Below are 26,746 nucleotides of genomic sequence, written 5' to 3'. Positions count from 1 at the left end.
CCTTACCTAAAAAAGGGTCAGTAAGCTAAAAAGCAAACAGAGGACGGAAAAGAATCCGAGTTTTGCACACAGTAATAAACCCAACCATTGAGAAAAAAAATTGTAGGATTCAGAGAAATTGTTTTAATTGCTTTTCTTCTACTACTGTAGTTCCTTTTCAATTTTGTTTTTCACATGGGGCCAGCAGGTACACTGACAATGGAGAGACTTGTAGCAGAATTCCACCAATTTTCTCAGGAATGCACGTGCTATTTTGTTACGCAAAGAAAACCCAATGAAAGCAAGTACATATTAAGTTTGAATTAGAGTTAGGTATAGAATGACCAGGTCCTGTTCAAAACATCCTGTTGCCGTGGTTTATACAAGGAGTCTTCAAATCCTGCTGGGCAAGTGCAAAAACTGCTGTTGCTTCCACCTACTCCAGGACTGAGCTTGATGTTGGAGTTACACTATGTTATAAGACACCCCACCCTACAGAGAAGTATTAGTTCCAAGAAGTATTAGTTCCAACATTCACAAAATCTTAGTAATAGTCTTTCTATCTTCTGCCCCCTTTAAGGCGAGCGCTGACAAGGGAGACAGAATACTTGGAAGATATCAGAACAGTAACAGAAATTTAACTCCAGAGAGGCTTAAATTTGGTAAATTCGGCAATTTATTCCGTCCTTCTCTGTGTGGACCTGCCATCGACTGGGTGTTTGTATACATCATCTGATTGATCTTCAAACCCTTACAAACACATAGTAATATCAGACTCTCAAAATGGACTCACTGCTGTTGTACAGTGCCTCTAATCAGAGCAGGATGATATGTTTTGAGAGACCGATTAGAGCTGCAGTGGGCAGGTTTTCCAGCTGACTGGGACTTAGTCCCACGTTAGCTGCATTCTTGTTTTTGCAAAGTTTTATTTGCAAGACCTGCTGTTTTTTGCAATAAGGAAGCTCAGTAAGTCACTACATTTACCACTCAATCTTCCTGCCAAAAAAAAAAAAAGGGCAGAGATGGAATTGAATACTTAGTTCTCAAAAACTTCACCTGAAGAATCTCAGTCAGATTGGAGAATAGCATATGTGAAAATATTTCACTCATTTCTAAGGAATTACCTGACTGACTTACCTTTACCAAAAACATAATTTTGAGTTGAGTTCTTGTATGTATGTTCTATACCAGAGATCCAGCTTGGTTCATTAACATTTAGGACTGTCAGTATTGGAAAACTCTCCTTCCTGCTAGAGATATGTCCACTATAGGCCAGGTTTTATCATCATCTTAATTGCGAAGGATATGATTACAAGCAGCCTGTGTTATAACAAAATAGAGGAAGCAAGAGAGACTTTGTTCCAGCCAAATAGGCCATTTAAGAAACAAATCCATAACTTAGTAGTTTTGCATGGGCTAGAGCTTGAGAAAGGAAAGAAAAATCCTCTTAAAATCCCCTTCATACAACCGCTGAGTCCAGACTTTGCACAGACAGACCATCTTTAGGAGAGTTCAGAAGCAATGTACTCTGCCCAGCCACTGTATTTAGAGGTAGTGCTAAAGGTGACCTGTAAAAGATTTATGATATCCTTTTTTGCTTCTTTATGCTGTTTGTAGCATGAGAAACTGAGTGGTTAGGGCAAGAATTGGATATGAAAGTTGAGTGCTATTCCTGTTTCTGACACTAATTTTATATGGTGGAGGTAAGTCTCTTATTTGAATGTGCTTGAGATTTTTCAGTGGTAAGAAAGAGGGTGGTCTGTTACCATCCTCTGGAGTGTGCTTTGCAGTCTGCAGGTGGCAGGGGTTATAAGGAAGGCTAAAATGTGTGTGGGCATGGTAGGGGGAAGGAATATTGCTTGTTTATCTAAAACATTAAATATTTGATACTCTCTTGATTGGAAGTTTCTTGAAAAATACTGAAAATAGGAGTAACAGATTTCTTAACTGTTCTTCTCAAAGAACAGATCTTGGCTCTATTACCCACAAATTTTTTTCCTGGTTTGTGATGTCCTGAACTAAGCAAATACTGATTAAAAGGCTTATTTTATGTTTATAGACTTGTACTGTCTTCATCTCTGCACAGTTCTGTTTCTTGTTTTTGTTTGTTTGTTTTTTAAACATTCTTCAGCCCTTTCTGGAGCTGGTCAATACAAAAAAAATAGGGGGGGCGGGAAGGCTGTATTGCTGCCTGAGGAGAAAAGAAAAGAAATCAACCTTCCAGGAGAGAGAAGGAGCTCTTAAAGCTTCTTTGTACACTCTAAAGAAGCAAAAGAGGAAACAAACATTTCTTCTTTACAGGTTGCCTTTAAGATCCCTGACTAGGGTGTACACTATATACTGGGCATTTCTTGAATCCTAGTGTTTCCTGTCTACTGTGAGAGATGGAAATTCTTTCTGCACATCAGCTGCAGTGAGTTTTTGGGAGGGACGGAGGGCATTATGTTAACAGGGAATGAATCTCAGCTCCTGGGTGATGGAAGTTGGTGAGAATTGTGATGTTCAGCCCTGAGGCAAGGATTGTTGGATATGGTGCATTTAAGCCACCTTTTCTTCACTGGCTGGGTCATCAACCAGCTGTGGCATGAAAAATTCAATTTGGTTGTGGGTGGGTGGTTTGTTTGTTTGTTTTTTTCAAACTGGAATAGAAATGCTGGTGTCAACAGCCTGCCCAAATTTGGGCATGGGAAAGGCCTACAATGAGGTTGCAGCTCCAATGGCTACTAACCTCCTCTCATCCTGTAGCACAGATGAATAGCATATGATTCCAATGAGAAAGCAGGTTGGTTTAGCCAGTGAAAGCAAAGTTTAAGAAATCAAACAGTACATAAAAAACAAAGGAGGCAGAGTTTGTTGGAAATGATATCTTGGAAATCAGTGCATCAGCACTGGTTAGATTGCCTCAGCACCTATGAACCAATGCAGGGAGATCACTGCACAGATATGTACAATCCTGCTCTCAAAAGAGCCAATTTCTTCTTAGAATTGCGCCATCTTTCCACTGCCTGCAGCTCATGCACCTTCCAGCCTGACAGTTCATAGAATCCCTGATTTCAGCAATGAGCTTTCACTTCCGTACAGCAAAGAAATATGTCCCTAGTGCAACTGCTTCTACTCATGTGCGTCTCAGAACTGGGAGGAAAGCAGTTTCAAAATCAACTTGCCACATTCCCCCCCTTTTTCCCCCCTCTGCTTAAAATTGTATTTTTCAGCTTCTGCAAGTCTCTATGGCTTGTGTGCCATTTGATGTGGTTAAGAAACTGCAGAAGGAATAAACTGTCCACTGCACAGAAAGTTAAAAAACATAACGGAAAGGTCTAAAAAGAAATTAAAAAGGAAAGCAGCAACCTCCCATGCTGGCCCAATTGCTTTTGTGGGCTCCAGACATAAACTTGCGGCAGTAGAAAATTGGTTTGCTGTTCTCCGAGTCCTTATCTCTCTCCTTTGTAGTCAGACCTGGAATGATGATGCAAGCTGCTTACCAGGAGTTGTCCCTACTGCTCACTGATGCCATGCTCCCATGCTACCCTGGCCTGCTCTTCCTTTCCACCACTCGCTGGTTGGGACACTTTACGATGCAATGGGCGGTGTTTGTCATCATCTTCAATTATCATCCCCTCCTCGTTCTCCATGTTTGGCAGCCGGGAGTGGTAAGGTTTGGGGGGTAGAGCAGGAGGGTCCATGGTGTCCTGAGGAATGACTCCAGATGGAGCAGAGTGGCTTCGGCATGGCTGGGATTTGAGCGACTCTAGGACATCAGGCTCAGAGAGACTGTACCTGACAGGGAGGTAGGGTGTCTCTAGATCTTCATCGGTGTTCCAGGCCTGGCTGGGGACAGAATCCATGGTGTCTGTGCGAGGAGGTGGTTCAGAAGAATGTCCAAAATTACTCTCGCTCAAGGAAGAGACACCACTGCTGGCACTGCCGGATAAAGTGGAGTTACTTCCATCTAGACCAGACTGCGGACTGGTGGGTGATGCAGGGATAGGATGAAGAGGGGACTGTTCGGAGAAAAACAAAAACCAGGTTAAAACTGACAAAGGAGGCAACACTGCATCTTGTGTGGTGTTCCACATTTCAGTTGTTGACAGCGATGTTAATAATGGTGCAGTTCCATTTGTGTTCAAAATGTCAATGATTATTGGTTTATATGTGCACTTCCCTGACTTGTACCTCGTGTGTTAAGTGCAACTTAACACCACCAGAGCTGTTAAAGAAACAGTCGTTGAGTGATAATCAGGGTGCCTGAAATCACAGTGTATGATGCGAAGAAGGAAGGTGGAAGGGCCTACAACACGTCTAAGTTATTTCTATAGAATTCAACTCTGGAATAGGTTATGAGCTTTCAGTGGATTTTCTCATGTGTACATTACTAGCATGTTAAAAATAATGTTTCTGTATTCCAAAGCTGCTTGGTGGGAGTGGAGGAGGGGGTTCCTTCAGGAGCCTATTATTTTCCTTCTACATCTCTCTCTGCTGTCCTGCCACTTCCTTTTTACCTTGCGCAACGTTCGTGCAGGCAGTGCCGGAGGAGCATCACTGAGCTGGTGATGGAAGGCATCAAAGTGCAGCGAGTAGTGTCCTGGAATGAGACAAGGATCAGAAATGCAGACTCGTGCTGCCTCACTGCAGCGAAAGAGCTGGGGTTTTAGGCTCTGTAGTGCCACGTAGCAGCTCCAAATGCTGATAAGGCCACTCCAGCCTAGGGCTTCCTTTCTGATAGATACTGTGGAGTGCATCTGTCACATCACAAAACACAGCAATAGATTTCCACCCACCCCTGTTATCGAGGATCTCATGGCAAGGCAACAGGCTCATAAACTGAACATTTGAAGTTTCATTTAATAGCTTTATAACCTTAAATTACCGCTGAAGATGGTCATTGGCAAGAAGCCAGGCCAAGCTTCAACACTCACACACCTAATTCTAGTCCCAAAACCCACGCAAGTCCGTATTACTGTAAGGACTGTAAAAAATTTGAAGATTTTGGAAAAAAAAAACCCCACCCCAAAAAATTTTAAAACTTTGTCCAGTAACTAACCTAGCAGACCAGGAAAGACTTTGAGTTTTTGTTTCTGATTGTTTTTATAGGGGAAGAAAAAGCTAAGGTCAGCTTTCAGGTGGTCTAGATTTATCTGTGCATGACTGCAGACATTACGCAGCAGGCCTACTGGGCATTTCCTTACCATGGGACAGGCTTCGGGGAGGTACTGGTGGGGCCAAGATGCTCCCAACGTGGGCAGACAGGAATGGCAGGGCCTCTCTGGTTCCGCTGTCTAGGCTCCAGCTACTGGGCGCTGCTGGCACAGCTGAAGGATTGAAACAGATTTAACTTGGGTAACATAACAGGGAGTTTGTCGGGCCAGAAGGACTGGCTTTCCGGTGTGCTCTTTAGTAGTAAAGAGACAGACTCTAGGGACTTAGTGAATGGTAGGATTGAAGGCGTACAAAGACAGCATCTAGGCTACAGTGTGTTAAATTTATAGGTTGCTTTGTTAAGGAAGCGGGAGTTAGGTGATGGTAGTGTTAGTCTGCCCATCTCCCCTCGGCTCATTTCTAGCAAATTTGAAGAGCAGTAGAACTGGTAGGTTTTTTTTGAAAACCAGTGAGTAAGTAAAAATGAAATCTCACTGACGGAACGGCAGCTAGATCTCAGCTGTGAGCTGTTCTGCTTGGCGGTAAATGATGACAGAGCAGAATGGAACGTGTGGCACAACCCCCATGAAACACAGGAAGGCCTGTTGCTGCACTACAGTGGCTAAGTGAAGACTGAATAAAGGACATACAGGCAATTACACCTCAATCTGTTACAAAAGAAATCACGACTTTAAAGCCCCAATTTACTAAGCTACAGAGTTGATAACAAATTTTGATCACAAAATATTTAAAGACAGCAGTTTGGACTCCTTGTACTGTAAAGTCACCTGAAGAGATCAAGTCTTTGTTGATCAGGAAGGATAGAGAGAGTACGATCCTCGTGACTTTGCTTTTTCATAGAAACAGAACCTTCTTTCTAACATGAACATTTTTCAAGATCTGGAGAACTCTGTCAACCTTAAACATTATTAAAATGCACCTTCCTTTCTTCCAAACCCACTGCAAGACTTGATTCATTCTGAGAAGATAGACATGCAATAAGTGTATGTTTATTTGAAAACAAATAAGCAATTTCTTCAGATTAGCAAAGAAAAGAAAAAAGTAGTTCAGTGAGCCTACCAAAGAAAACTGAGATAAAAATAGCTTTTTCCATCTTCAGTTTGGAAAAAGCTATGGAAGCCTGGAGAATAAACATGGAGTTTGACATCTCCTTAATTAAAATGCCTGCAGCCATTTTTGGTGCGGTTTTTTTCTAAAATGATTTTGAAAGGTTTCTTTGGGTTGTTTTTTTTTTTCTCCTTAGTTCATGAGTTAGCATGAACACAAGCTCCCCAAGACCTGAAATTCCCTAAAGTAAAAAATATCACAAAGTGACAGCTTCATAAGACAGAACAAAACCCATAAAAATATAAAAGTAAATGTTGTTTTTAAAGAGAAACCCTCAAACTGAGAAAGGCATACAAAGAAGATATGAAGAATCTTGACAGAGAACAAGTTCAAACCAAGGGATAAATCTCAACACAGGTAATGTGGCTTCAGATGAATTTTCTGAACACCCCAGTACACATACCAGTGCTCTAATTCACACTACTGCAATTGGTGTCGAAAGGCTAAAACAGAGGGACAAGATGTGTAACAATGCCAGCTGTGCTAGTCTCTCCTGCAATATACCAGCATCAAGTGAAAAGGACAGAATAAAACCTGATTTGCTTGGCCTGTAAAATGATGTGCTTGTTTTGGGGCTTTTTTAAACATCGAGATGCAGTAGAAGAATGTGAAGAAGAGAACATGGTACCCCAGTGCATAATCCATTTACATTTTCTCAGTGTTCCCTCATTCATGGCCTTTTGAGTATTTAGGAGTGCTGGAAATCATCATAAGGTCAGATGCTTTTTGAGAGTGGCGGTTGCCTGTTAAACCCAGTGTTTTATCCAAAACGCTTTGGGGAGGAACCTACCCAGGGAGCTTTTAGTACTCTGTCCTAGCCCATCTCTCTCTCCAGAACAGCGTTCAGTGGCTCGGTGGCCGAGTTTAATTAGCAGGGAAGCTGCATTTGAGCCATTCTGCTCTGGGCGACTGATGTCACACTGCTGTCAATGAGAATTACTGAGCAGAGCTTCTGACATAGCAAGGAAGGGGGTGGGTAAATTCACGGGGCATGACTGTTAACAAAACCCAAGACATATAGCATCCTGACTTACAAAGAATGATGAGGGTTCAAGGGCTGCAAAAAACACCTGTAACTGCAATTATGCTACCAACCTGGCTGAAGAGCTGGGATTCCCATCACACCATCCCCTAAGAACAAATACTGAACATCATCTGTGTCTTTCCCCTTTCCTTTGGGCCTCTGGAGGGGATTCTGTCTTTCATCCCCTTCTCTTTGTGCCGTATACTACACTCTTGCATAATACTGCCCACAAATACAAATTCAAGTATTTTTTCCTAGACAGGTAATAAATGTTGATCTACCTTCCTTTTCCAATCTTTCTCCTCTCCAGTATAAAGATCTCACCACCTCTGTGATATATTCAGTTCAAACTAACACAGCTAAGATGGAGGTCTTAATCCCTCACCCCCCTAGTCTTAACTCTCTGTTGTCATCATTCGTTATTGTCATCAAGTCATCATTCTGCCATTTATTCAGAACTGTACATTTGCTTTTGGTTTCAGTCTGGACCGCTCTGTAAGGCTGTCACATTGTTGAAGTAGTGTATTCCGATTTATCAGAAATTCTAAAATAAAATTTGGATTTTTTTTTCAGAAAGATACAGTTTAGTTCAGGCACAGCTACTGAAACAAAAATACTGATAAAAGTCTAATGGAGTGTATTATGTAGGTCAGACTAGAGAATTGCGATGGTCTTTCCTGGCCTTAAAAATCTTTTAAGATACCATTTTTCCTAGCCATACACATGACTGTTGCTTGCTTAGGCAGCCTCCTTGTCTCAGATTTTGGCTAATGAATTTTGCCCACTTCTGCTTTTTCAAAATGCTCCTTTTCAGATCATTTTTTGAGCCCATCGCTTTGTCCATGGCACCCCTTTCGCAAGCTCCTCCTTTCTGTTACACAAAACAAACTAACTCCTTCTCTTCTTTCATGTTTTTTTCTGCAGGGGCTCTGCCTGTATTTTTCAAAGCAGTGAGTTAAAAAAGCATACATTCCTAATGATAAACTTAAATATAAAACTACCTCAGAGAGGGATTACAAGGAATGTTAATATTTTGAACAATAAATACATATTCAAAAAAGCAGTATATCTCATTATTTAAAAATACCATCCAAATCTTGCACTCTTCTTTCAGATAACTTCTCATTTGCTGCTTTGGAAGTTTTGCATGATAAAGGCTGCAGGATTTGTTTCAATAACAAAATGCTAAACTCAGAAAGCTTTCTGAAATAAAGAGGTTTGTGCAACTCCACCCTTCTGTGAATGATCTGAAATAACTATAGGTTGGCAGAAGGCCCAGTTAATTAAACTGTTAATTAAAAAACTGTGAGAGAATGCACTCTGCCAGGAAATGTAGAAGCCCATTCAGTACTTGCTGTAGCATGACCAGAGTAATAATATTTTAGAAAGCATGCATGCTAACTAGGAGAAAGAGTACCTTTCTCAGCCACAGACAGGTTGGGATCACTGCAAGGTTTGCATGGTCCAATCATTTGCTGGATCAAGGCGCGCTGGAAATTTGGAGGCTAAGAGAGAAGAAAGTTAGCACAGAAAAGAAAAGAAAAAAAGAAAAAGTGTTACAGAGTTACCGAACAGCTGGTGCAGAACCCTGGGGCTTTCTGTTCACTTTTTTTTAAGCAAAGGAAGTTTTTTACCTAAAAAAGTCATGGGAACCTTAGGCTGTGTCTACATTAGCAAGTACTGCAGTGCAATACTAGTGGATCTCTAGAGTGTAACAGTGCTGAGGACCCACAATTCATGCTGCTTGTGTTCTCTCGCGGAGTTACTTCAAACTAGCTCTAGCCTGGTCTTGTGCCCTTTATCAGCTCGAATGCATCACGTGCCCTTCTGGAGCTTACCTTTTGCTTTGGTTTCATTTGAAAGAATTGAGTTTGCGTGCTCTGAGACAGTTCTCTGAGGTGAATTGAAGTGCGGTAAGTGGGCATGATCAGGAGATTCCCTTCAAAAGTGCATGCCAGGGCCAGATTAAAATGCTTACATGTAGGCACGCCCTGAATTTTTCAATTTGTGTAGAGAAAGTAGTAGATATGGGCACAGATTGTTTGGAGACCCTGTATCAGTACATTATTTCAGCCTCTTGTGGTTTTTGATACCTCTGGAAATCACCATGGAGCTATTTAGAATCAACTTTGAGGCTAGACTGCAGGATGGCCACGGTTCTAGAAAAATGAATAAATAAAATGGTATGACCGCTTGCAGTGACCGGGGCTCATAGGATAAAGTTGGGAAGTAAGAAGAGTCCATTTTCACAGCACATATCTGCAATTTTAACAGCCATTACAATTTGTATCCCTTGACTACCGAAGTGGGTGGCTCTAGGGGGCAATTAATAGGAGAAGTTCTGCACTGCCTCTGAAAATGATCCTAAGGAAGTTGTTGTGCTTTCCAAAAATAAAAAGGGAAGCTTTACAGTGGTCAAAAATAGTAAAAATACAAGTCACAGTTTCAGGTGGTTGAACTGACATACAAGAAATTAGATCTGCTACCTGTCCGTTTTCCATGATAGCTGCGGGATACATGGCACTGCTAGGTCGGTCCCGATGGGTTGGCAGCAACATCATCATCTCCCGAGAGTGGCGGTACTTATCTGGTAGAGAGGGAGAGCCTGTAAACAAGTGAGAATAATCACGTACACGTGACAAACAACAGCCATGTCTCCGCATGCCCAGTGATCTAGTCCTCCTTTGCAATTTGTTCAGACGGATGATCTTACAGGACTCAAGAAAACATGGTGCTGAGCCCACTAAGCAGCTAACTGTTGGTGGGGTGCGTAGCACGAGGATGAAATAAGAACTGGCTTGTTATATACAATTAAGGACATACCATGTAAGGTGTGTAAGATATATGTGTCCCTAGTTGTATGTTGCAAAGTGCTTCCTCTTAAAACAAACAAACAAGCAAGTGGGCATCTGTGTGGAATCAGCTGCGGCTGTTGTGTACAGTGCCTAATGCTCCCTCACCCCATAAAGTATTCTAGGGTTACAGAAATGCCATAAAATTGTGCATTTTAGGACTGAATATGGAAGAAAGGGATAAAAGCTTGAGATACACCAGTCAGTTAAAGCAGGAAGCTACAGGAAGCTACTTCATGCCTCAGTTCTGGTAGAGATAGTCTGATAGGTTGCCATTTAGTTGGCCATACCTTGGTTAGCTTCCTCTTTGTTAAAGCAAAAAAAAGCCAATAATAAACAGAATTTTCTATAAATGTGGGTGGCACTTTGCTTTTAATGCCGCTGGGTAATGTATGATTACTACTGAGCGTGTTGGTGTACTGAGCCATTTTATGACAAGAGAACGTTTACCAATGCTTGGAGTTATATAGTAGGAATATGTTTGACTGAACTATTAGTTATCTGTATAGTTGTCATTTAAGATGTTGGGATTTTTCATGTAAACAGCTTCCTGGCACGTGGAATTATTTGGGACTCATGTCCTTCAAGATGAGTGCCACGTAACAATATGCCTTCTGATATCCAACAGCTGACAATGGATTTGCCAGAAGAATGATTCCCATTAGTGACTTCCTAAAGTCTGATACTACTGATACACGCATCCCTTGGGATGCACAATATTAGGCAGGAATTGATGTTCTGAAGCTGCTGGAGTGAGCTTTAATTTGCACTGATTATTTCATTGCGTCACAAACACGCACTTAACAGATGGCAGCACACAGCGCATTACAGAGCCATGCCGGCTTTTGGGGAATACATGCCCCCTTTTGCAAACTTTCCACAACCACACACATTACCTGAACAGCACTCCAACGTATGAGCAAAGGCATTGGTGCTGGTTAATGCAGCTTTTACCCCAGCAAAAGCAAACATGCAGTTTTTGGGACTAATATTCAGCACACAGTGGAAGGAACAATGTGTCCAGCAGAATGCAGGATAAGGTCCTACAATTGCAACAATTCCATCAGGGGTGGCAGATCCCAGATTAATCTACACCCCCACCCCAACATGAACAGCCGCAGAGTATCTGCATTCTAGTTCCGAACTCATTTTCTCCCCAGACATAAAACAGAAACATAATTAGACAACATTATTTGCTCTTATATACAACATCAGCTTGGAAAACACAGCGTTAACACTTTATGCTGAGTCTCTTTTACTCACACATCACAGGTAGTCCTGTTTCTGCATGACAAATGTAAGGACGCTGAACTTTTAGGTGTGCCCAGAACTATATCACAGCACAACCTACACTGTAAACTTTTCCCTTTTATTTATCTTGTCGTCCTTGTTCTTTAATATCCAAGATGCAAACCACCTCTATGTGCCATCAGTTTATATGGGATTATAGTTTCCACAGACCTTGCATTGCATGACCTGAAAAATCCCACATGTGCTAAATATGGCGGTGGCAGAGTCTAGTTTACAAAACAGCTCTGCTGTTTGGTACCCTAAATTTGTAAATAACTATAGCTATAAAGATTGTAACAGATTATGCCAAGTATCCAGTCTGCAAACAAAATTAAGTACTGATACCTCTGAATTGTGGGCCACAAGAGGAGTGGCTATAACTGAAGCTTTTATTAATACCAGGCCTGCTTCTCTGGACAGATGGAGAGCACAATCACCATGGCTCCTTTCAGGGACTGGCAAGACTTAGAAAACAAAGTCAAAAAAAAGCTTTTAAAAGCTTTCAGAGCAGCCAGCGGCCATATAAAATGCTGCAGCATGTATCAGGGTGTCCTGGTTTCGGCTGGGACAGAGTTAATTTCCTTCCTAGTAGCTGGTACAGTGCTGTGTTTTGGATTTAGTATGAGAACAATATTGATAACACACCGATGTTTTAGTTGTTGCTAAGCCGTGCTTACACTAGTCAAGGACTTTCCAGCTTCCCATGCTCTAACAACTGAGAAGGCTGGAGGGGCACAAGAAGCTGGGAGGGGGCACAGCCAAACTGGCCAAAGGGACATTCCATACCATGGGACGTCGTGCTCAGTACAGAAACTGGGGAAAGCTGGCCGGGGGGGGGCCGCTGCTCGGGGACTGGCTGGGCATTGGTCAGCAAGTGGTGAGCAATTGCATTGTGCATCACTTGCTTTGTTATTATTATTATATTTCAATTATTAAACTGTTTTTATTCTCAACCCACGAGTTTTTCTCACTTCTACCCTTCCAGTTCTCTCCCCCATCCCACCGGGGCGAGGGCGGGGGGGGGAGTGAGCGAGCAGCTGTGTGGTGCTCAGTTGCCGGCTGAGGTTAAACCACGACACAGGGCTTATTCCTTGTAGCTTGGTACACTTGATGTGTGCAGCACTGTACATACTATTAATGAGAAAGGAAAACCTATGCTAAAGCCAGAGGTAGTTTTTCTTTCTTAATTATGAAAATATTAATCCACTTGTGACAAGTATTAGTTTTAAGGAATGAAACTGAAAATCAATGTAGTTAAACTCCAAACTCAATGAATCTTTTCTCCCGATTCATCATTTTAATTACTGTTATGAAAACAGTTTGCTCCTGCACCAAATCATAAGTTTTTTGCTTTAAGAAGGAAGTTTTAAATGTAAGTATATGGGTTCTTGCAAAGTGCTGAATAAGACACCAGGACTCATTTTCTACACCTTAAAAAGGGGGCTGTGTTGAGGAAGCAGTAGGGATGCCTTAAGAGGTGAGTCATCGAGTGTCAAGTGGGAGTTGCTTTTAGAGTGCATCACAGGAGTCCCAACCATATTTTAAATGAAATTACTGAAAAAAAACTAACCCACTCCTAGCCCTTTCCAAGCCTTTTTGCGTTACAATTTCTGCTTAACCAACATCGGCTTACATAATCTTTTAACTCCAGTAAGGTTAGAGCAGTGCCTCATGAGTCACCTCAAATGAAGCCAAAACAAACTCAGAATTTCTTATTGATCCTCCATACAACAACAGTGTTGCTTTTTTGATAGGGAAGAAGCTACACAAGGATCAACCCAGGTGAAAACTGAAAGATAAATCTGTTAATCTGAAAAATAACTAGTAATGTCTTTATCGTTAGCACGGAATTAGAAAATTCTTACTGTATTCTGACTACAATTCTATTTAAGACTTCTGCTCTAACTTGTGTCTATTATAATGAGCGTAAGGTTTGCTGCTTTAACCTGCTGTTCAGTGATATGATCAAATCATTAATCTACTGTCTTGATGACTATCCTTTAAAAAAAATTTTGGATTAATGGCTTTATTATTTTCTTTGGACAAGCCAAATAATTTGCTTGTGTTGCTGTTTTAAACATCAATGAAAGGGTCATTTTTTGGAAGTGGAGAATTGGAAATAATTCCTGCTGGATTCTTAATACGAATGGCCATGGCTTCCTTTGGTCATGAATGGAACTAATCTATATTATAAAGATACCCATCTCCTCAGAACAGTGCTAGTAGCTGAGCTCCAGAAAGGACTCTGCAGTTAAACAGAGACGGTGGTATAAGTATCTGGATAATGGGATAGTGGTTTTTCACCTCTACGTTAATGTTTGAATCAACGAGAGAAGCTTTTAAACATCTGACAAAAAACTAGAAATCCTAGATAACCATGCTTAAGTTAAAGCCACAGGTGACAAAGAGGCTAAGTTGATAAATTTAGGTGGCCTATCCAAAATGAATTGTTGGCCTTCGTATACTTCCCGTCTGAAAAGTGGTTAACTGTAGCATCGTGACTATCGTAGCTTTGTTGGCAGTCTCAGCAGAAAGGCCAAGGGTTGGATGGGTCATGGTGACTGAACTATCCTCTCACCTCTAGAGGTGGTCCCTCCAGGACAGAGATGAGGCACATTGGTGGGGGCAGCGTGGGGAAGCTTGCACGGCTGCCGCCCATGCTGTATCTGTTCTGTGGATAAATAGAGGGCTTCAGCCTCCAGTGTTGTCAATCCAGCACCTTTCACCAGCACTAAATTAAAAAGAATATAAATAAATACAAAAAAAAAGGAAAAAAAAAAAAGGATAGAGGTGCATTGGCAGAGCTGCGCATGTAATGTTTGTGAAGTACCTTGCTCCAGCCAGTGATACTGGTCTCTCATTTTCACAAGCATCAAATTCACCCAATTAAAAAACAAAAGAAAAGGAAAAATCACGAAGGATAAAAACAAAGCTGTATTACCACAGTGGAACTTAAGTGTAAGGGCTTTTTCTCATTACAAACAACTCCATTGCAGACAGCGGTGTCGTAATAACCAGAATAGTGACTTGCACACTGTGAAACACAGAGAGCATCTGGGACTTCACTAGAAGTGAAATCCCATAATCAGTGGGTCATGTCTGAATGCTGTGCTCACCTAACTTAAAAGTGAACAAAACTAGCAGAGAAGAAATGTATCATAGGCTATCAAAACATGTTAGTAAGAGTGAAGAACATGAGAGAGAGAGAGAGAGAGAGAGAGAGGGAGGGAGAGGTATTTTTCAAAATCATTACTTCTCTTATTGTTTCCTCATTTGTGGTCATTTACACTGTCTAGTTCTCATCTCTGGGAGGTGCTGTTGGCTCATCCATCAGCACCATACCCTTTGTAGCATTCATCACTTCGGTTTCTAAGCAACAGCAAAGAATACAGTAAAGTGGGAAGTTGGTGATGCTGTGAAGTCATCAAGCTCAGAAGGACTGGCACAGCCTGTCACTGTGAGCACTGGACTTTTAAAGTAGTGAACAGCCTGAAACACTATGAGCACCAAACCCCCTCATATCCCCCAAAAGATTCAGACCTCACATGCCAGCTGAGGCACATCCATTTAAGGACATCTTCCTGACATGATAGCCCTGTACTCAGTTCCATCTTCCCTTTCCTGTTATGCCAGTTTCTTTTGGTTACGTTACTATTTCAATTGTCATTATTTGCTTTCCAGCCCTTGGTAATTAGTGCAGCTATTTGCCTTTATTTGAAGATGTCCCCTTCTCACCTTCCTACTCCCATCTGATCCTTCAATTAAATCACTTCGATGCATCTGTGTCATAACAACAGCCAGTCAATTAAGATTTTACTGCAAGATTGAGCAAAAAAAGCCCCAAGCTGGCCCGAGAGAAAGGGCCCTTCTCTATATTCTCTGTCCATAAGGAGACATACAGTTCCCCTGCATGGAAAAAAGGGGTAAGATTTAAATATCAGCCTCTATCTCTGACTATATCCTGGATACCTTCTTCAGACACCTGTGAAGAGAGGCATAGAAATTTGTGAACCTGCAACTGAGAATCCAAAATGAGAGGGGGAAAAAAACCTTGAATATTAGTTACCAAAGTCAGGAGATTGCATGGAGTGGTTTTGCTTCAGCTCTGAGGCTTGGGAAGAAAATGATTAGCAATATCAAGACCAGCTACTGTAACAGCAAAGGCAATATGAGTACCCCTAGAGTCTGTTTTTACATTTTTCCTTTCTTCAAGAATTTCCCAGCAGGGAAGCCCTTCTTTAACTCCACTACTTAAAATTCGTATCTTTCAACATTCATCGTATACATATGCTTTTGTATACATACACTTCTGCTAAACTGCCTCAAGTTCTTTTTTGTGCCATAATTTCATTAAATGTGTGAAATGATTTTTCTGCCTTTGTCTTCATGATCTCTCTTTTTTAAGTACTGTACCAAAGACTATTCTTGTTTTCCTCTAGATTGCCTGCCACAATTTTGTGGCGGAACAATGGAAATCGTTATGAAATTCAACTGCCTGAAACCAGCGCGTATTAGAGATGCATTCCAAATACTGCTGAAAAAAATGATTAAATCCATTTCTGGAGAATGAAAAACATTTTTTAAGAAATAATTTTTGAAGAGGCATTTACAGCTCTGAAAGAGAAATAGTGGTATAGTTCAGTGTAGGTGGTCTTTCACCAATAAGTCAACAACTTTGCCAGGTTTAGGGGACGCCTGCAGGTCCAGTTAACCCTTCATTTGGGGCCATCCATTCTTACCTCGAGCACTGGAAGGGGCAGAGTTAATCATCTGGGACGGTGCCGAGTGAGTAGAGCTCAGGCTTGAGGTGGAAGGGCTAGCCTGGGACGAGGATAAAACAGAGACGTTGGTGACTGAGCCTTGGTACCTGGAGTTAGGGTAAACAAGCTGCAGGAGGCAGAGAAATCATCGAGAAAGAACTGAGCGGATCAGTGCATTAGATATTTACCTGTGTCAGATCACCTAGTGCAGCCTCTGTCTAGGAAATAGCTTCAGTGCAGGCCACTATAAATCTGCACTCAGGACTGTGGCGCTCATTTCACCCTCCCACAAACCAAGAGCAATACTAACTGCATATGTTGAAGAGGTCGTATAAATAACATGCCGACTAAAATCTCACTTTCTGAAAGCAACAGTATGATCTTGGACCGCAGTAGCAACTTTCACTGTACACAAGATTTCTTCCCAAAGTAAACCTAACTGAATGACTCTGTCATCTTTGTTGAACAATGTTAGATTCTACCTATTCAGTTCTTGGAGAAAAATATCACAGGACAGATCCAAGCATGTGCATAGGTAAAGTGTACTCCTCCAAAGCATAACCCTCCAGAGCATGTTCAGTGCTGTTTCTAACAACCGCTCCTGGCTGTGCTGGAGCTGTACCTGCATGTGGTACATATCCTCAGCAGTCTCCCCCACAGAACTGTCTGTTAGGATAACCAGGTTTCCTGTTTCGCTGGAGGTGTGGGACGACAGAGAGGATGACGAGTGTCGGACTGAACCAAGCAAGTTCAGTGGGCTGGAATAAAACCAGAGACAGAACAAGAGCATCATTATTTTTGAACCTGTGTTTTAATTTGTGAAGCCTGATTTTTTCCAAGCTAGTAAGTACCTGCAGTTACCTGCTGCTTTAGGTCACCTCTAGATGTCAAACACTTTTGAAAAATCAGGCTGAATAAGCTTAAACAAATCCATAACTGTGAGTAAATACGAAAGAAGTGACAATAAGGCTACATGTAAGGCAACATAGTATGTAGGACATAGAATTTCAGAATCCAAAGCCAGGTTAACATCATGTCATGACGCTGGGTGCATATTTGGTTTGTTTATAACAGAACATTCTGAAACCACTCTCATTTTTAATGCTGAAGTACGATGAGTGGGAGCAGCTTAAAAAAACATTCCAAAGGAAGCCAAGCATGAGACACACAGGTCAAAATACAGTTTTCCTTATTGCATCTGTTGGACCTCAGCATTACAGTTGAAGGCAACTTCGTAGTGGACAGTAGATTAATAGAGCCCAGCTGGCGTGCAGGCTGCACCCTGATCTCACTCATGAAATTAATTTTTTCTTTGTCACTCTGAATCACATACACAAACACATATTTTGTACACTATAGAATCTCCCTAGTTTGCTCAAAGAACTAAAAAAGGCTTTACAAAGTGAGGAATTTTGAGGAAGAAAATTTTATCACCCAGACACCAATTGTCAACTGCCAAGCCGCTAAAGTAGTATAAGAGCTACTCAATTTTAATAGTAAGAAGAACATCACCATCCTGGATTCACGTACTAAAGACCAAGTTTCCGCAGCTTTTCATGCCAGGCTTTAGCTATGTAGACCCACCAAGAGAAATAAACATGGAAGAACAATTAAAATGTCATAACTTCAGTGACATTCCTGTCACTGTTTTTCATACTGGCATGGATATGTACATTTTCAAATAAGCAATTTTGGCTGGATACAAAAACACTGTTTTGCCCTGAAAATCCCAGTTTTTATCCTCAATCGTTATCTCAGTTTTTATAGATGGGTATTCAGTTTGACTAAGCATCCACATTTTCAGATGTTTCTGTGAAAGCTGAGCCATTTTTTGGTATTCTGATCAAAACGCCTTGGCAGCCTTTCTTATATTTGGGTTCTGATTTGATCAGAATTATAAAAAACAATAATGTGAGCATTTTTTTGATCCTTAAAAATGGCTACATACTGAGTCGGGTTCAAAAACAAGCAATAAAATTTTCCTTTTATGGTAGATAAGGACCCATTTATTTGCTGTTTGCATAACAGGAGAAGTTGGAACCTCCGAAGTCAGATTGAATCTGGAGATCTGAGTGGCAGATGTGTGTTTCTGCCTCTACAGTAAGTAAAATAAGTGATGGAGTAACACCTGGAGGTGTTCAGCATTTGCTGCAAATTGGATTTCTCAACTTTTTGATTCTAATCCTCAATCAAACTTTAATAATTGGCACTGAATGAAGACGAAAGACACTTCTGCCAAAACTCATCCTGCTCCTCCTGCAGTACTGTTAACCACTTCTTAGATCCTTGAATCTTAACGCAACAGTGTGCAGAGATCCTAGATATTTCTGCAGAAAAAAACAGGGTACCTGTGTCGATGCACCAGCTTTATGCTCTCTGGGCTCATAGGTCCGTGCGAAACCAGAACATTGCTGCGTGGTGTACTAGTGCCAGAACAGGCTGGACTCAGCTTATCCAAACCAGGTAGCTCCTGCAAAGGAAACATACTTCAGCTAAGTTGGCCATGGAAAATCACAGGTTTTCTTCTAAGGAAAATCCTGATCTGTTTCCATGTTCTCTGCAGTTATCCTGCATTTCCACAGGATAAAGAGCTTCAGTGCTTTACAACCCTATTCTCTGTTTATTTCCAGTGACACTTTCTAGCCACTATTTCAGGAATTTGGGAGGAGAATAGAGGCATAGTGTGGCCCAAATTACAGCCACCGACACTCTTCAAAAAAAGAAATGTGGACTCAAAAATAGAGATCCTGTCCAAACTCTCAAGAAAGGTAGTGAACTCAAACTCGCAACTGCGACTGGTACAGGTCTCATCTGCTTTGAAAGAGAAAGGCCATATTTTAGAATTCTGGTGCTGTTATTTCTGGCCATCCTTGCATAGTGTTCACTCCTAAGAATGGAGGAAAAAGCCTTCAAGTTAGAAGGTACCTCAGAAAATACATACTCCAGTTGGAAAGTAAAGTGCCAACACACATATTTCAAATAATACTTTTACATTTTACATTTACATTACAAAGGAAAGATATCCTTTAGTTTGGTTGTGATAATGTTCAAGATAATGTCTAGGTATTCATAAAGATTTCACTATACCAGGAAGAGGAGAATGCGCTGCAAATTTCTGAGTCCCACCTGGCAAAGACGTCTCAAGTATAGTTGTCACAGAATACTAATGTACAGCAGAGCGCACATAGAAGAAAAGGTATCATTCCTAGAGGATGATATTTGTACTTCTGGTATGTAACAGGTGGTGTGAACCATGCTCTGGAGGCAGTTCTGTTGATCGTATAGCAACTAGAGACCCATAATAGTGTGTGTCCTGGTCACCAGAGTTGGATGCCTAAAGTAACTGGAGGAGGGCCTAATCCATGTCATGCTACTCCAAATTACGGCAGTTCTTTTGAAGAGCTCAACATCTAACACTTTTTGTTAATCCTTCTTCCTCTGTTTTAGATAATTTTCTGCTATGTAAGACAGTAACTGAAAATTAAGTTTTACAATTGATTGTTTTGTGATACAACAAAGAACATACAAATACTAAAAATTCTAGTTTAAATTAAAAGCTAAGTTAGCAGACTTACTGGGACTTCCTTCTTGCACAAAAACCAAGAATTCTTTTGATAATTTGGCAATCCAGTAGGTTCAATCAATGCTCTATCAGCTCAGTTCATTTGTGAATCTTAACTGCAACTGCTAGAAGTTTAATCATAACGCTGAATGATTCAAAATGGGGAAAATGACTGTCAGCTTACATGGTACAGACTGGATCGCATCATCTGGAACTGGTCTATCAGTTTCTTATGCAGGGGACGCATTTCTGGGTGCACAAATTTCTCATGGACTGCCAGACCCACTCCTAAGACATGTACCTGTTAAAAAGAAAACATTATATCACAAAACCAAATAAATCGTGTTTAAGAGATAGAAGCCCGTCCCACAGTTCTGTCAATGTGCAAGAAAGTACTGTACAACATGCCACTGTTCATTTACAAGACTGTTGATAATTAAGCAAGCCTAGGAACCCGGAAAGTTCATATTACTTCAACAAGTACTTTAAGTGTGAGACAAGTACATTTATGTCATGTTGGATTACTTCTGTTAAGAGATAACTGTAAAAAATTACCAGATTGATTCTCTCTCCAGAGTGAACAGCATTACGTCCTCACACAGATAATTCATTGTGACAAAGAAAATTCCTTCCACCCGGTGTCAGAGAAGGGGTCAAAGTTGCCAACAGAGATTTCTAAACGGAGTTTCTGATAATTGAGCTGAACAGTGGCAGCGTGGCATGCATAGTCACTCTTTCTGTTGCTCATTACTTATTTTTAAAGGTCACTTTTTCAAAGGTCACACATACAATATTAGTGATTAAATGAGATTATATAAGCTCTCAGATGACAGAAAATAGTAATGATAGCAGCCTTAAGATGTATATAATTCCCTACATGATCCAAAGTCTGTACAAACAATAACTAATTAATCTTCAAACATCCTCTTGAGGATTGAAGGGAGATAAGCATTATCTTTATTTTACAGACAGGAAATCTGAAATGCAGTTAAGTGATTTATTGAAGAAACAGGCCTAGTAGCTCTATTCAGACTTGGACACATTGTTTAATGGGGTATATCTTGCCAAACTTTCAGTTAAGAGGGATGCGGTTTTCTGATTTCACTCCCATCACAGCATCCAGCTAGGTTTATCTACCAAGATGTTTCATGGAGAAACTAAGGAAAAATAAAACTGCAGATAATATAAATAGGCATTAAGTTTTCCTATGTAGCTCTGCCGGTTTAATCTCAAACCTGACCTGGCCTCTCCTGACTCTGATTATCTCTGAAATTTACTGGGATGACATAATTCAAAATGCCAAAAATGAATGGCAGGCTTGAAACGTGGCAAGATGTCTATTGGATAATAAACGGAGACAACAAAATTAATGTACTTTTAGGTGAGCTTCACCTCACGTCCCATAAGGTGAATGGCTTGTGCATAAACTCCTTGGACATCTCCCCCCTCTTTTTTGTTTAAATGTACTTTAGATCTCCTGTACCAAAATTCTTTGCTTCTGAATGAATCAGTTGGATCTGATATGTTTAGACTGACTGCTGATGAATCCAGACACTGCAGCAATGTTCTTTTGCATTTGAAAAACAGTACCTGTTCCTGCATGAGTTCCTTGAGCTGTGTGATCTTCTCTGCGTCTCCAGGGTGCTTTGTGATATAATCTTTATCAAAAAAGGCCTGTAGGTGGGGGGAGAAAAAAAAAAAAGCCTTCTGCTTACTGGAAGATTTTTCATCGTAACTTGGTGTCAAAGGATGAGAGGAAAAGGTCCAAAAATCTTAGGAAAACTAAATATATTAAGCTAACAGCAGCAGCTCAATTTTACTGCTTTTAGCACTCTGGGATCCAGGTAAAGCTACAGTACAGTTTTAGCAACCTTGATGATTCAGTTGAATCTGACCAAGTTTCCCCATGTGATAGTGATGAGCGATACCACTAAGCCTTGTATCATCCAGTTATTTGAACTTTATATAGTTTCCTTCATATAACTGCTTAAATTTAAAGGAATTAAGTGAGTGAAGTGGTAACTAATGTAAAGCATGAAGAGTGTTCTCTTCACAGCTCTGTAGGGAAGACATGTCCCACACGCCTGGACCGCTGCTGCCATTTTTCAGTATTTCACCCTAGACTTACCTTTTGCAGTGCAGAGTTTAAGCAACAGCTTGCCAAAGATTATGCTAGATGACATACTGCATATATGATCATTTTAGGGTTACAGTGAGTCTGAAATTAGGCTAGCAAAGATAATGGTTGAGTAGTGTGAATTAGTGGCTTTTCCTGATTACAGGTCCAATCAGTCTCAATTACTATGAATCCCACTGCTTCTATTGCAAAATGGATTTATAATGTAAACAGTATAAAACCAATCTGCTTCACTCTTTTACCTGCCGAGTCAGGATTTCCAGGTAAGCCAAGTTTCATTCTTGAGAAACCCCACTGTCAACCGTACCTAATTCAATGCAATATCCCAACTCCACCTTTGGATGCTCGTGTTGACGTGTGGCTATGCAAGCACTGATGCAGAATAACCAAGTAGGGGTTTTAACTTCATGTTTAGATAATGTGCATGAAAGTGTTTTATCTTATTAAGTCATACTCTCTTTGAAACAGAAATGGAAATAAAATTGAAAAAAGACGATACTAAATTCAGAAGCAGAGCCTGGCTTACCTCCTGGTATCGTGCAATTCCCCCATTAACAGCTGCATCAATCACTCCATTCAGACACATGCTGAGAAGATTGATGTTACCATGCATTTGTTTATGCTGGTACTGGCTTATCAGTGTTCTCAGCTCCTGGTTTTTGTTCTCAACCACTTGAATGGCATTTTCCAAAGGACTTACTTCCACCTCAAAGGCAATAAAATATACTTTAATTCCATGGACACGTCACTGAGATTTATTATCTTCCTTGTAATGAAATGATACTTTAGGATTGTTCAGTGATCTCTTAGTTTTTACTGCTTTGTAGAAAATTAGCTACATTAACAAACTTTACTGTTAGCAATGCTATATTTCAGGTAACTGAGTTGCGATAACTTCTTTCTGTATACTGAAGACATTGGCAACAATGCAATTATTCCATCTTTTTGGCACTGTCTCCATTATACTGTCATGTTCCCTCACATAATTCCCCTGGTTGTAGTCAGCAATTATTTAGACTAAGTGGTGGAAAAAGGACATACTTAATCACTGGTGAACTTCATCATTTTAAACTGCAAGATTTCAGCCAAAGGAGTTTTAAGTTGCCTATCCCATGTCCTCAGTAACTCATAATTTCAAACCCCAATTACAGGAACTATGTATGTTACCAGTTCTCTTCTCTCCACTTCAAACCAACGAGAGATCCCAGGCAAACTGTGAGTCAAGGTCAGAGTGGTACGTTCAATCCACAAGCTCTGCAAAGAGTAATTGAGGATGGGAGGTACACAGTGAATCACAATCACATCATCTGTACTCTTACTACAGGTGCTAAGGGGGTAAAGTTCAGAAAAGAATATATTAACCTCCTGAGCATTAACTTACTTTGCAGAATGTCATGCTGAAAGTCACTTGAACAACAAAACCAGAATTCAGTATGTTCTAAAGCAACACATTCAACATTTCTATTAATTTTTAAAGGTTGACCACCAATTCTGTCATGGGAACCAAGAAGACATTGTGGACGTATATGGCAGTAAGAAAAAAAATTCCAACCAAACAAAAAAACCCATCCTTGCTTCAAAATGCATCTCTCCCGGCACTAAAATAACTCACCTTTAAACTGAACAGTGCTTTAATCAGGTCAGGTGTGTAACCACCGGACTCAACAGCTACTTGTTATTTGAGTTACTACAGTACCTTTGGCCATCAAATCAGGATTACTTGAAAGGCTATATCAGCATAAAATAATAAGACAGTATTTGCCTTGAAAAGATTAACAACTTAAACACTGCTTATTTGCTACTTCTACCTTAAATTCATTCTCCTTGTCCTTTGGGCCTTTGTGAAAAGGCCTGTCATAGCGGAATTTCCGGATGTTGTTGACTCGGTAAAAGCTCTTTATGCGATCAGGGACACGGTCCATTTGCAGCACATCTATATTGTCTGGGATGGGAGTCACTGCATAGATCTGTAAATCTGCAAATTATGTAGTCAAAGAAAGCCACGGGACATCAAACAGGAAAGCTGTCTCTACTGTGGAAATAAACAGGATGGTGAATTCAGAAAGTCACGCTCCTCTTTGTTTTCCAACACTCTTCTTTTGCAAGTGGAACAGCAGAACACTAGACTAGAACTACTAGGAGAGTCTACAGAGTTACAGTACCTCACAGCCAGATTAACCAGAGGAAGATGCCTGAGGATGCAGAGAGTATGTAGTAAGACATCCAAAATATCTACAGCAGGTAAAATATCCAGTTCCTATTGGTTTTAATTAGAGCTAGATGCCTCATTTGTGCAGGCACTTTAGTAGATCTTGATGTATTTAGGTACCTAAGTATCTAATATTTACCTTTGATAAATTTCGCCTTAGATACTTCAGCTTTGTCTACAAACCAAAGTTGTCCTAATTACAGCAATTTACAGTCCAGTTTAATTAAACTGGTTTAACCTCAGTGTTAGACAAGATCTCTGCAAGCATAAACAAACCAACCTAAATACACATACAAGCAACCCCTCTTGTCTATGAAAGTATCAGTGTTATATAGCAAAGAAGAGTGAAAAGCATGTGTTATGAAATACAAGTGGGAAGCATCAACCAATTTCAGGAGATTTCACTTGCTGACAATGTCCTTACGGTTAAAGTCCTGCACAATATCCTTGCTGTTGTCACACAAGCCGAACAGTGGTGTTCTCATGACTAAAATCTCCAAAAGTCTCTGCAGACCCATTAAACGTTAGGTGGTTCAGTCCTTAAATGTACATAGCATTGTATTGGTCGCATCAAATCACAGTACAGATTACCAATGAGAAGAATGAGATTCAAAGCCTTAGGTATGAGAGAGTCCAGCAGTTTAAAAGAAAGGGAGACGGGGGGGGGGGGGGGAAAGATGAAAAATAAACACAATGGAAAATAACACTTTGGAATTAATATCTGTTCCCAACAAAATGTTCTCCAAGAGAAGGTATCAGGAATACTTTTAATGACACAAAACGTGCATTATGGCAATGCTGTTGGTAAAGGTTAAAACATGGATGTGACCAAACAGATGTGACCAAGCACAGCTATTTCCCTTACACATCGAGTATGACCTGCATTACTCCCTGAATAAAAAGTGACAGTTCTCTCCAGCAATACCATAGTGCAGTGAACCCGTTAATGTCTACTGTAGGCAGATGTATGGTTTTGTCCATACCCAGCTCTACCTAAGAAAGACACTTAGGAACTGAGGTATCCAAGTTGATGACCTTTTCAATACCTTCCTCCTCTGTGCTCTACCACAGTTGCTCTAATCATAGTTTGCCCTTTCACTGAAGGATACACTGGGCGTCACACTGCAATATAGAGTCATCTGGGTGGTTTGGATGCTGCATTGCAATCGCTTGTGGGAACTCACTCAGCATCCTCTGCTGGAAGGCTTCCAGCCTCTCATAGTCATGGCCCCGACATACATATTCTTTGTTCTGCAAGAAGGACAAGCATAAATTAATCTCCTCAAAAGTAAGTGAAATGCTATGGGCTTTTATCTCACTTTAAATTTTACTGCCTCAAAAACAAAGATAAATGACAAAGTCAATATGCTAATGTGAGAGTAAAACGTGCATTTAACACAGCTGATATATTTTGTTCCTTCCTTTTTCTGTACAATGTATTTCATGAAGAAGTGATGAATAAGTAGACTATTCCACTGATCTCTCAACAGAAAGATGCCTCTGATCTGTACATACGTAGCATTCAGTCCTATTGTCTTTTCTTATTTGCTTTTCAGGCAGCTGAAAAGGTGCTATTTTTTAATTGGACTATACTGAAATATACCAACCAAAACATAAGACTAAGTCACCAGCTCGGCTGTTCTACACCAGGAAAGCTGCTGTCAAATACAGTTTACACCAGATGGATAAAGTCCCGAGGATTTCATAGAACAGAGGAAGATATATGTTTATCAATTTATCAGTTATCCTTAAAGAGAAGTTGTAACAAACTGTTCACAAAAATAATTGTTTAATCATTGCTGTATTGTCATAGCCATACAATCCACCTCTGATCACGCTGAACTATACAACCTCAGGAACTCCCCTGTCTATAGTGGAGTAATCTGGAGAAGCCTTACCAAGAACTCTCAGTGGCCCCTTAGCAAATTCCCCTTCAGCCCTAAAAGCACTTTCCTCTTGACAAACAAAATGTCGTTTCTGCTAGGAATGGAAAGCTTGCATTTAGCTATGCCTCTTGAGGCATTAAACCACTTGTGCAGAGTTCTTGGATGCTTTTTTGAGCCATCTCAAACTTTGAACAGCAAGATACAGGGTTTCTGAAGTCCTCAGTGTCATAAAGATTGTATTCCAGTGTCTTAACCTTATTACTACAAAACACAATTTTGATTGGTGATAATGTCTTCTGATGCAAGACCAATCAAAGCAGACAAATACGCTAATTCTGGTAGTTTTAACTCTCATACATATAACGATAACTAGAAGTACAGGGAGATTTTTCACCTTCATAAAACAAAGAAAGAATCCCAGCAACAAGAACAGTTCCCCCCCTTCTACTTCTTGCATTTAGAAGCTGCAGTATATGCAACTATATTTTGTTAATTGCTCTGGAAAAGGGTTCTGGCCAAACAGTTCTTGATCTTGTAGCAAAAATCAAAGAGAAAGCAGCAAAACCCTATCATAAAACACGGCCAAGGAGTGCAGTTATCTTTGGCTTTGCATTTCAACTTTATGGAACAGATCTGATGTTCCAGCTGTGACATATGTCACTTTGTATGCATCAGTCACAGCAACCAATGATCTGGGAGAAAAATTGCATGATGAATCTTGACAGTTCAGTCTGTAATGCCCAAACTTTGCAGGTATTATTAAATTTGGAGTGAGACATGTTT

At 40.5% G+C, this 26,746-nt stretch overlaps 1 protein-coding gene across 1 annotated transcript in view; it reads right to left on the bottom strand.

Annotated features, from left to right (window-relative positions):
- Positions 1 to 3,473: 3,473 nt before the first annotated feature.
- DOCK3 (dedicator of cytokinesis 3) overlaps positions 3,474 to 26,746 on the bottom strand; it is a 199,621-nt gene continuing 176,348 nt past the window's right edge. The window contains exons 41-53 of the mRNA XM_009321865.1: positions 25,187 to 25,328; positions 23,677 to 23,843; positions 23,036 to 23,122; positions 22,395 to 22,574; positions 21,322 to 21,405; positions 19,916 to 20,032; positions 18,518 to 18,639; positions 16,792 to 16,927; positions 16,149 to 16,296; positions 9,754 to 9,872; positions 8,685 to 8,772; positions 4,479 to 4,561; positions 3,474 to 3,980 (exon numbers count right to left, since the gene is read on the bottom strand). Coding sequence (XP_009320140.1) covers positions 3,474 to 3,980; positions 4,479 to 4,561; positions 8,685 to 8,772; positions 9,754 to 9,872; positions 16,149 to 16,296; positions 16,792 to 16,927; positions 18,518 to 18,639; positions 19,916 to 20,032; positions 21,322 to 21,405; positions 22,395 to 22,574; positions 23,036 to 23,122; positions 23,677 to 23,843; positions 25,187 to 25,328 — 1,980 coding nt within the window. The remainder of the gene's footprint in view (positions 3,981 to 4,478; positions 4,562 to 8,684; positions 8,773 to 9,753; positions 9,873 to 16,148; positions 16,297 to 16,791; positions 16,928 to 18,517; positions 18,640 to 19,915; positions 20,033 to 21,321; positions 21,406 to 22,394; positions 22,575 to 23,035; positions 23,123 to 23,676; positions 23,844 to 25,186; positions 25,329 to 26,746) is intronic.

Source organism: Pygoscelis adeliae, unplaced genomic scaffold, assembly GCF_000699105.1.
Source record: "Pygoscelis adeliae isolate BGI_AS28 unplaced genomic scaffold, ASM69910v1 Scaffold94, whole genome shotgun sequence".
Classification (NCBI taxonomy): Eukaryota; Metazoa; Chordata; class Aves; order Sphenisciformes; family Spheniscidae; genus Pygoscelis; species Pygoscelis adeliae.
This window is presented reverse-complemented; position numbering and strand designations above follow the sequence as displayed.